Here is a 12,500-nt window from a genome sequence, read left to right as displayed (position 1 = left end):
TATATATATATAAATTTCTTACTTTCTTAAATTATAATTTATTACATTGATTAAATTTAGGACTGTTTTTCTTTATGAAAAATAGGCAAGATATTATCTACTTAGTAGAAAGGAGGGAAAATCACTATTAAGTTTTTTTTCATCATCCTGGAATGTATTTATAAAATAACTGACAACGTGTTGTGTATAATTCATGCATGTTCATTTTAAGAATACTATCTCACGTATACATAGGAACATATTTCTTAATTGACTCTAATTCTCCACTATATGTATGTAATATATATATATATATATATATATATATATATATAATATATATATATATATATATATATATATATATATATATGTATGTATGTATCTATGTATGTATGAATGTATGTATGTATGTATGTGTGTGTGTATATGAATATTGTTAGAATATTGCTATATATGTGACTAACTGTAATCTTATGGATTAAGTCACCTGTTTGTAATTATGCTGCTATGTATCTGTGCATATATGTTGATTACATGTTTGTGTATGAATTTCAAATCTGGTCTATGTTAATGTATCGTACTTTGCGTGTCTAATTTTAATTGTGTAGTCAGTTGCATTGCCTCTGTGCCTATGTACTCAGACAATACAACTGATTAACTGATTAAATATGATTAACCTGTATATAAGCCTGGCTATGACAATGTATTTGTGTTGAACAGTATGGCAGTAAATATAGCATCCGTTTATCCTGTGTACATCTGTTTGACACTGCAAATTCTATTATGTAAGGTCATTATAGGAATAAACCTTGAGAATAACTGTGGGCCTTACTCTTTACTGTAACTGTCTCTGTTGGGTTATGATCCAAATAACCTTGAGCTTATCCCAAATGTATTAAGCATTTTTTTTTAATGTAATCGCAATGTGATACATCTAAATTGGTTGTATCTTGCTTTGTCTTGTCATGTCAATGTGATCTTTTAGCCCTTATTGAATATATTGTCCGTATTTTTCTTATTCTCTAATTTTATTTATTATTTTGTTTTATATTTTTTGTTTAATGGTTATCGAATTCTGAATGTGTATTTTGTTCTTTATTTTGTTTTATCTTTCTTTCGGCATGAATTTCTGATGTATATGGGGCAATATGTTAGACCTGTTGTTATATTTCGATATGTTTATCTGACCAGATGGTTTATTAATTTGAATTACAAAATTATTTGAACGATGGATTTGAGATACCAATAGCTTGTTTTCTGCCAGTATTTCAACATTTTGACACATACACGAATTACATACATACATTCAAGCAAAAGACACTCATGCAAACGCACATACACTCTCACACACACATAAACACGCACACACACACAAACAAATATATGTGTCTGCGGGCGTGTGTTTGTGTGTATGTGTGTGTTGTGTGTATGTTGTGTGTGAGTGTGTGTGTGTGTGTGTGTGTATCTGTGTGTGTATGTGTGTGTGTGTGATAGGCCAAATTGTACTGACAGGAGATATAGAATTCAACATAAAAAGCAGAGTATTTATGTATTTTATTTACAGCCGGAAACATACATCAGTGACTCAAGATCCAAAAGTTTCATGCCACAGTAATTATGAAACTCAATAATATCTAATAATTACGTACGATTTACAGAGGCAATGAATAGTTTGAGTAATATTTTTCAACTACATCGTTATACACTCTCACATACGCAATATATTATGTATGCATACTTATGATGTGTATGCGTTTGTGATTGTACATTCATATATTTATGTGTGTACATTTGTGTATTGATATACACGTACTTATGGCTATATATATATTACTAAGCATCTGTGAGTATGGCTACAATATTGTCATATTCTTGAGTATCTGTTGTAGTGTTTTTACACGTTTATTTTAATATATGTGAGCATATGTCTAAGTGTACACATGAGTGTGTTGTATGCATAGAATTTATGTATACACTGAATTTATATGTAGGTAAGCGCGTATATATGAACGTTTGTTCAAATCCTCAAGTGCCTGTGTATAAGTGTGTGTGTGCTTATATGAGCGTGCGTGGACCTTTAGTTTTCTTATATATAGGTATATCCTTACATGTACTTTCAAGTATATGTTCTTATTTTGAAGTGCACGCATATATCTATGAATTTGTGTATATGCATATGTTTATATATTTGTAGAAGTGTGTGTGGCTGTGGCTGTGAGCCTATGTGTCTGTCTTTATATAAATCTTTTTATTGAAATTTTGTTATTTCTCTAGTACTAAATGTTTCTTGCTGGGAGTAGTTTTCCCAACAGAATTCTAAATGCGGATGCAGTCATGCATTAAAGCACACAGTTTATCATTTGCATTTTGAAGTCTTATTGAAAAAGTTTATCGATGCCAGCAGGAAATATTTTATATCAGAGAGGTAACAAATATTACATTAAAAAATATTATTTACTCACCTTCCTAATACTGAGTACTCATTTTATCAGTTCCATACTAACATGCGTATATATGAGTGCATGTGTGCATGTGTAAGTATGGATTTAGGTATGTGTGAGTGTGCGCATGAATATGTATATGTGTATTTATACATCTATACACACATACACACACACGCACACACACATATATATGTGCTCTTGTACATATATATAATGTATGTACATGCAATATTATATATATACTATGTTCTAGTGTGGAATCTGCGGTCTTCACAGGGCGGATATTTTGGAGGGAATCAATTTGATAATTCAATCCAATCAAAATAGACGCTTAAGGTACGCTTAAGTAAATCTTAACCAGAAGTTTTGGAAGGTTTATTGCAAATATTTTTCTTGCTGCTTTTAACAGTGAAATTAGTGTTAGAATCTTTATTTAGAAATTTTAAATTGACTTCTTTTAGATCGACTCTCTCAATCATGAGAGTGTATCCGAAAAGTGATCTAATTGAAACTGCCTTAGTAAAAGTTTGAAATTTTGAGATGTTAATAACAAATTTTAGACAGTCTTTGAGGATAAAACCTTAGAATAAAATATCTAATTTAGTTGTTGAATTAATCATTTCACCCAACGCAAAACATATTCTTTTGTTTTCATATATACTAAATAAAGAGTAAAACAAGTTCTAAGAAGTTCTAAGGAACATTTATATTCAAGTGGTGATAGTCTATTTTATTTAAAATATGTCTAAGATTCTAATAGAAATAGCATAATTTTTGATATTGAATAAATCATTTGTTTAGTGAATATTCTCCAATATTTGGAGGGTGGCAGTACTCTAACATGTTTCACTGGGTAATAAACGAACACTGGCAGTGAGAAGTAAGTTAATATTTCAGCATCATCTACCAGCCTGAGACACATCAAGATAAGCAGTTATAAAAAATGGTATGTATTTCTAATTTCATCTATCTTTGCAATTCTGTTTAATTGCAAAGAAAGTATTTGTTCGTTTAAATATATCGAAAATGTTATAGGGAATCTATCTTTTGAATTGTATGTTGCAATACGTAACCGTAGCCAATCTTTCATTGTTTACAGCTCATCCATTGACTATTTTAATAAAATATAAGCTTAGTTATTTGAAAGTCATGAATACACGTATGTTTCACTATTACGTATATTCTTATGACCAGGTACTTATACGCGAATACAAGCGCATACATATATATGCTACTTTATCCTTTTGCTGGTACTACTCACTCAATTGTGCCTATGTACAGGGACTGTCTACAATGATCTTAATCGATCATATCGGCCCCAATAATTATTCAGCCTACTATTTGTTATTGACTTCTTTTATTATATAGCTAAGTTGCCTTTTGATATAAATAATCCCATGGCCAGGCATAACATACACACACACACACACACACACACACACACACACACACACACACACACACACACACACACATACAGGCATGCACACACACACACTCGCGCGCAAACACACACACACGACAACCTTCATTTTTACTTATATGCTTTACTTTTGTTAACGGAAAGGGGCACAAAACTAGCAGACAGCAAATACAAACTTTACTTTAGGTTATGTTAATGTCTCTGAAAATTTTTTTAGTTAAAATAGAAAAGTAGAGATTATGTATTAGATAGCAAAACTCAGTGTTTATAGCATGTTGATCGCCTTCACGTTCATAGAAAACGCGCTGAAATCATATATGATCTTGCGTAACGAGTTACAGAACAGTTTCCGCAAACTATTAGGCTAATAATTGACTCATGGCCCATGATAATATATTGAAAATCAGTACAGGCGTAAAATAAACACAAGTCTGAGTATGAGTTAGTCAATTACAAATGAAGAGTAAAGATAATTCGGCCCTATTTGTTTTCTCTGAATCGAAGAGCTTAGCTTTGTGTTTTTAGTTATTTGTTTCTTACTTTCTTTCTTCCCCATACCGCTCACTCTCTGTCTCTCTCATTCTCTCTACACACACATACTTATAGTTACTTTCAGTCACTCTCTCAACTCTTTGTGATTGCTCAGGGGCACATATGACGGGAGTTGGCATAAAACCGACAGAGCTCCAAGTGGGTTGACTTGAAGTATATTGGGTGTAGGGTTTTCTGTGGGATATGTGGATGTGTGTCAGGTAGTTGCAGTGGGACAGTTGGCCGATTCCATAAGTGCGAAGACGGTTTGGTAACGACTATTTTATTGAAGGTTAGATACATATGAAGTGTATTTTGAGTGTAGGTGAGTTTCGGTTTGGAATATGTGAGGGGATGAGAGGAACTCATTGAAAAGAGTTGAGGACTGCGAAAGATTCAGTTGCTCTAGACGCGGTTTCAGTGTGAAAGATTGAAAGACCTACAAATCAGAAGTAGCAAGGTAAACACAATAACCGTTGCAACAGTGGTAGCAGGAGCAGTAAATGATAGTACTAATACCAGTAGTAACCGCGGCCGCAGAAACATAATCTAGTAATACAATAAGTCAGAACGAAAGTAGTAATGTTTGCCTATTTATCGAAATTTCTGTAGTCTTCTTTCAGACAAGAAACCGTGTCGGAGCTGTTGTCATATGATATTGCTGATGATTCACCTAGGCTAATAATTATTTCAAATTTTGGCACAAGGCCAGCAATTTCGGGGGAGTAGGCAAGTCGATAACATGGACCCCAGTGCTCAATTAATACATATTTTATCGACTCTGAAAGGATGAAAGGCAAGTCAACCTCGGTAGAATTTGAACTCAGAATGTAAGGATGAACGAAATGCCGCTAAGTATTTTGTCCATCCTGCTAACGGTTCTGCTAGCTCACTGCTTTCCCACTTAGATGAATATTAAAGAATGATAACAAATCTTGGCGGGCACGTAGATATATATACAGAGTATTCTATTGCGACATTGTTACTGTTATTCAGTTCGGTAAAAGCCAAGGATTAACAATAAAAAAACAAAAACATTTAGTACATGTACGAATCTACTTTGCTTTACGAAAGCAGTGTTAATAAGTTGTATTAGCAAGCGTCGGACCATTTTGTTGTGTTATATTCACAGTCAAAAGTCCATTTTGCTGTTTTGCTTTGTTTGTCTCATTTACTCAAAGATAATTTTGTTTGCAGAAATTCATTTTTAATGTATGTCGTAGCATTGGGTATGCTCACTAGAATTGTTTCTGTTCTTTTAATTCATTTTGTTCGTATTTAAAAGAAAATCATTCCCCTTGAATGTTTGTCCAATAAGTCCACCGCATCTATATATATGAAAAGTGCTACGTCAGCCATATCAAGTCCTGTCATAGTTTTATGTGATAGACACAAGTTATATTTACTACATCAAAAATTTGGTGTCAGATCCGAACATATAGATGCATATAATGTCACCGATTATATTTTCCCTTTAAGTTACGTTTTGATTCAATTTATATTATCGATGTAAGAGTAGAGTTAGCGTGCACCCCCACCCCTAGAAACACATACAGACGTACAAATAAACTCAAAGATATACGTATATCTATGTATCATATATTATATATGTAGTTACATGCAGGCTTAATTCAGTGAACGGAAAATAAGGTTGAGGGTATTGAATTTATAACGGTAATAAGAAAAAAAGCCATTGATCTGAAATGAAGTTATCAAAGGAATGTCGAAATTTCAATTGACAAAAACTTAAATGAAATGAGTTCGATTTCTGGCTGCTTTGACCACACCCAGTTACCAAAGTTTCAGAGAGATTAAAATATAGTGCTGCATGTAAAATTAATCTCCTTATCAAGCTAACTGAAATGCCAATGGAAAATTTACGACGTGTGCCTTTTACTCGAAAAACATACGTAGTTTAGCAATTAGAAAGCTAGCAAACGAAAAAGACCTGGATCTAATTTCTGTAAGGCTTTTAGCCTTTAATCAAATGCAGTCATATTTTAGACTTGGTTGTCTATTATCTATTTCATTATCTGAATGTTTGAAACAATGAGATGAGTTAAAGAAACTCTATTAAAATAGAACAGAAATTAAAATCTTCGTGTATGTAGATTATTTATATATGTATATACGCGCACACACACACATATATATATATATATGTGTGTGTGTGTGTGTGTATGTGTGTATGTATACATATATATATACATATATATATATATGTATGTATATATATATATAGAGAGAGAGAGTGTGTGTGAGTGTGTGTGTGTGTGTGTGTGTGTGTAATGAAAAGTGATATTTATGCAAACACCTTTTTGGGCAAATTATGAGACGTGCGTACAAGAAACCCATAAAGCCTTCCCCTTATATTGATTTAAAAATTGTTTAGAATCAATAACATTATGATGACCAAAGAAGGTGGTTTGGTGTCGTGAATGATTTATAGCTTGACATAAATTTGTCACATCAAGGTGATAACAGCAAGAATGAAACAGTACTATTCCTGTCACTCAACACTTGCAAAATACCTCCGTTGTTTTCAGAAATTTGTAGGTGTATTCCCATTGATCTATAATTTGTTAATGTATAGTAATATTTAATTTGTTATATTCAGATATTAAATTTCATGCATGTTCGAATGCGATTGTATGACACGTGTAAGTAAAATTAGTCGTTATAAACCCGAAACAATTATATTGAGACGTATTGTTTAATATATTGACAAGTAACAAACGCATGCGCATCAAAAAAGTACGCGAAAACACACAGGCATATCTAAAACTAATAAACTTTGTTGGTTTACATTTGAAAGTACACGTTTAGTTACTCCAGCAAGGCGTTGATATTACTTTTCACTGGTGGGTGAATAGGACGGAAAGACACACACATTTTACTGTAGCAAGTATTATCAAGCAGACCAACGATCAGGGAATCTTTTTAGGTGTTACCGAAAGATATATTCCCGTAAAATTATATTGATTGATAGGTTTTCATTTTGTCCTGAAACCATTGTTCCTTGGTTACGAAATTAATATATTTATTTAACAGTTTTTCTTTTCTAAAAGCTCTTGTTATATTATTAAAATAAATTTACGTTGGGTAGAAGGAAGAAGGATATAGCTAATTTGAAATAAAATTGCAAAATACCTTTTAGTAAAAAGGTATTTCTCCGTTGAGGTTTATGGTCTTTTAAAGAAATTTGTCACAAAATAATCATCACAATTATGCAGAAATTTTTTATGCTGTCATTTTATTCACTAATATTTTTTTAAAGAATATTCTATTAGAAAATAAACGTCTTCATTATATCTGCATTTAGCCTAAATACTAATAGCAGTATAGTTTGTTTCTGTTTTTGCTCAGGTATAATTAAACCTATAAATTAAAATAAACTTTAAAGTCAAATATCAATATATATTAAATATAGCATCTCATAAAAGGGACATTAAACAATAAAAATACTTATTTGCTTCATGACTATGTCTTTGATAAAAACGGACTTATGCATTACACTCAAAATATTTTATTTTATCCCATTTCATGTTCCTTATGACCACTTGTTACCCAATCCTAAGCAAGACAATCGCGCCTTTAAAATGTGCATACAGCTGATAGAACTGCTGATAGTTTATTATTATTATTTATTATTATTATATTATTATTATTATTATTATTATTATTATTATTATTATTATTATCATTATTATTATTATTATTATTATTATTATTATTATCATTATCATTATCATTATTGTTTTTGCTGTTGCTGTTGTTTTGTTATTTTTGTTATTTTTGTTGTTGTTGGTATTATTATTTTTATTATTATTATTATTATTATTATTATTATTATTATTATTATTATTATTACTATTATTATTTTTATTATTATTATTATTATTATTATTATTACTATTATTATTTTTATTATTATTATTATTATTATTATTATTATTATTATTATTATTATTATTATTATTATTATTATTATTGTTATTATTATTACTTTATTTTTCACAACTGAAATGACATCTAAAGGGTCTGTGCAGTCGATATCGTGTCTGAGATCACGTATTATATAATAGAATTTATGAACAGATTGCTTATCTATTCATTGTTTGACTTTTCATTTTCCGTTTGATCAATTATAATTGTATTTTCTGTTCTTTATTTTATTATTTACCTTTTTGTACATTTTTGTAGTCGGCAACATAGTTATTATGGACTGTAAAAATATATGATCCGTTAAAGCAATAGAATCAAATGAACAAAATGCAATTCTTCATCTTTCTTTCAGATATTAGAACTGTATGTTATGTATATTTATAATTTACCTTAGTAACGTTTCATTTTACTTCAATTTATTATCAAACGTGTATATTTTATCAACTAATTTGCGTCAAATTAGTAGTAATCCAGTGAAAACGCTATTTGGAAGTTGTATCTAATCAATGGAATTTGTTCATGTTTGTTTTCTTTCACAAAATAACTTCCTGGTGTAGTTTCCTCATTTAGAATCAACAGAAAATTAAGAGGAAATAAAAACACACTTAGGCTCAAACTTGAAGAATGTTTTGTCCATTGTGAATAGTTGTAAATTATAGTGATTAAATTCTATGTTAAAATTAATATTTAGAAATTTGTCTGGAATGTTAAAGGATTTAATTAAACAAAGTTATATCGTGATGATATAAGTTATATCATTTATGTAAATCTTTCATGAAATAAGTAATGGCACATCCTTAAGACATCCGTTGCTCTCGAAAGACCATGGGTCACTGCCTGGAGAATTTTGTGCCAGCTGCTGATGGTGGTGCGTCGTCTGGAACATAACAAAGTAATTTATAAAACACTAAGCTATTAGTAAACCAGTAATAATTTAGTGATAAAGTTAAGAAATTTAAAAAAACCTATTGTCGATTTGAAACAGATATAAGCTTCTAGTATTTTAGGTGGCTTTTGAGTTTTAGTGGACAAAATTTTCTACAGTCTTCAGTTTCAAATTAGTAAGCAACGGTTGCATATATACTAAAATCTAGTGCGAATCTTCAAAAGATTCCAGACTTGAACAGAGAACATTGTGCATATTAGGAGAATTGTTACTTTTCCTTTTCCAAATATTATAACAGATACATCTTGAAAAATATATTATTAGATGATCAACGCCTCTACTTACTTGATAACATAATTGTGACATTTAAAATATATATTCCTGCTATGAAATTGTAAAAATATGGGGAAGTATTTTCTGTTATACATTTAAATTCTCGAATACTTTTGGAAGAATAGAACCTGCAAACGTTCTACAATAATTTGAAGACTAAGAGAAGCGGTATTTATGTTTTGAGATTCTGTGTGAATAAATATTACTAAATATTTTGTTTTACGTTTCAGGTGCATATTTTTGCCTTAGTATGGTGATGATTACCCTATCCACAGTATTTGCTTGTGTTGTTGCGAATATGTTTTTCCGTGGTGTACGAGTGCATAGAGCACCGTACTGGCTGCGTGCAGTAAGTATTGTTTCACAAAAATTTATATCAACATTTTTAATACCTTTGATATTGTTTCAGAAGGAAAATTATATAAGATTATTTATAAACTCCAAATTATATAAGATTATTTATAAACTCCAAATTAATTAGATTACTCCCACTGCATAATAGTTACTTATTTGTATTTATCTTAAAAACATAAAAAGTTAAATTAAACCCAAGCGAACTTTTTAACTCAGAGCATGAAAGAACATAAATTATTACGACTGATCACATAATTCGATAATTCACCGTTTCTGAAAATGTATATTAATAATAACTTTCAACATGCGTTCAATGCTGCAAATTTTGATTTATTAACGCCAGTCCTTTGCCAACTACCAATATAAACGTGAAATTCACTGCCAGGCCATAAGGCCAGAGATTTCTGAAAGTCACTCGTGGTCGCTATTCCTCACCTCGATATGAAAACTAATGCGCCACTTCCACTGGCTGCATTCCTCAAGTAGTAGAAATTTGTAAGCATCGCACAAGACTCCAAACGCCAGGCGCCTAATATTAGCATTTTTTGATCCAGAACTGCAGCTCTTTCAAAGAGACGAGCTGTGAAAGTATGTGCCCCACAAAGAACAAGACACCCACTCACTATTTAGAAATCTTTGTAGCTGAAGCAAGGAAGAAAACCTCGGAGATAGGCTTCTTGAGTACAAATGTAGTGTTTGACCAATTAAACACGTCTCCTTCACATGAAGCAGAACATCGGAAGCTCTAATGTGACCAGGCGAGAAATAGGGTAAGGTATGACGACCAAGGGATAGTATATAGCGAAAGTTTGCTACGTTTGCCGCCTCTGTCCGATATTTTAAAGACTGCTTTCTTTTAACCCATTTCTGGATGAGACCGGCTAACCTATTCGTAAATTTATCATTGATACTGTGCCCCTTGAGTTCCGGAGAGGTCTAGATCACAGCCTCTAACAGATTAAAGGAATGACAAACCTCCAGCCTCTTGTAGATTAAAGGAATGATAAATCTTAATAATAGTAGGCCCGTTAATGGCTTTCCAATAAAACCTTAACCCAGAAAGGCAAAAACAATTCAGATACTTGTCTGTATAGATCAATAACTATTCAACAATCAAAAATCGGAGAATGAAGATCGTTGGTGCTGTGTGAGGCTTGACAGACTGAGGACGAATATGTTTCAAAATGTTCAAATCCAACTAGTTACGCTGACGGTGTAAGTGCGAAAGTTGTTTTATGGAGAATCGGAGAGAACATCTGAATGCAGAAGGTATTTTATGGAGTAGAAATTCCATTTAAGGAAAGTTTTGCCTCTCACAATATCAGAGAAAAATCTAGAAAAGGTTATCTTTCTTGATTGGACAACCATACCCAACGGACTATCCATTTTGTTTTCGTAACAGCCATTCAAAAATCAGACTGAACATAGTATATTTAAATTCTATAAAGCAAGGGAAACAGAGAGTGGTTGGAAAATCGAAGACTCACAATCGCACCAAACCTGGTCAAATTCAGCGAATATCAAGACGATTAAAACAGCACATATTCCAACCCTTTGTATGACATCCGATATTTATACGTCAAAATCTGTAAAATTTTACATCTTTGTTAGACTGTAGCCCAGTTATTTGGCATGCCAATTCAGTCTGTTCATTTACTGCATCGCCAAATTCAGTCTGTCGTTACTCTTTACTTCCTCGACTTCTTTCAAACAAGCCGTATCCGCAGGCGATTCTGCTTTCTCCTGCAAGGGAGCTACCATTCAAGCTGGAATGCAACTAACTTTATTCGACAATGCTTGTCCTATCAGGGCTGCTTTTGGTTGAGGTATGTGCACATTGACTTGAGGTATGAGTATGTTGTTAGGTGAGATCCATTACTGCATGTTGGGTAGAAAATGGGCGAAAAAGACAATATTTAAAGTAATTTTTATAGCCAAGTGTTTAGCAGTGTATTTCTGAAAAGAGTTGCTCAAGCGTTCAAGCTGCTAACCTTCTCCAGAGTAAGTGAAGAGAGACCATATAGCCCAATATGCATGCGTGTAGCTTTGAGATTACAACTAACTGCCAGCCTAATGAAGTTACTGTTACGTTGCTTCCTGGCACTCTTACTTTTCCCATGCATTATTGCATGTTTTATAGATACCTTCACCTTCATGTACCCGTAGAGTCCGAAAACCTCTTTAATCATGTAACATATATCTCATTATACTGGAATTTTATATCGTTGTTGTCTGTTATCAACTATATTAAATTGTCAAAATATAGGATTATATGTGCTTGATGTTATACGAATTATGTGACAAAAGGTAAAACAATGCAATTTTGACACGTTAATGAAATCAAGCGATTGGCATGAAAATTATTTCAGCAATTTATATATTGAATTACTTTTGTTATTTTTATTCTATTTTACCAAAACACATAATCTTACAAGTCCTAATCAACTGAATTTGCGAGGGGCGCAATTTGTTGCGGCAGCAAACTCCATACTTCATAATCACTAACAATACATATAAAAATTACAAAACCCCATTAGATTCCACAATTTGTAGCCATATCTGTCTCAAATTACACCTTTCAAATAAAGGGTAACTTGGATAA

At 31.8% G+C, this 12,500-nt stretch overlaps 1 protein-coding gene across 4 annotated transcripts in view; it reads left to right on the top strand.

The window, feature by feature from the left end:
- LOC115212977 (neuronal acetylcholine receptor subunit alpha-3) overlaps window positions 1–12,500 on the top strand; it is a 224,236-nt gene that overhangs the window by 210,105 nt on the left and 1,631 nt on the right. For all 4 annotated transcript variants that reach the window (XM_036504284.1, XM_036504285.1, XM_029781841.2 and 1 more), the window contains one exon: window positions 9,775–9,893. In XM_036504284.1, coding sequence (XP_036360177.1) covers window positions 9,775–9,893 — 119 coding nt within the window. The remainder of the gene's footprint in view (window positions 1–9,774; window positions 9,894–12,500) is intronic.

The sequence above is a fragment of the Octopus sinensis genome, linkage group LG6, assembly GCF_006345805.1.
Source record: "Octopus sinensis linkage group LG6, ASM634580v1, whole genome shotgun sequence".
Taxonomy (NCBI): Eukaryota; Metazoa; Mollusca; class Cephalopoda; order Octopoda; family Octopodidae; genus Octopus; species Octopus sinensis.
The sequence above is the reverse complement of the archived record's forward strand: the minus strand, read 5'-3'. Positions and strand labels throughout refer to the sequence as shown.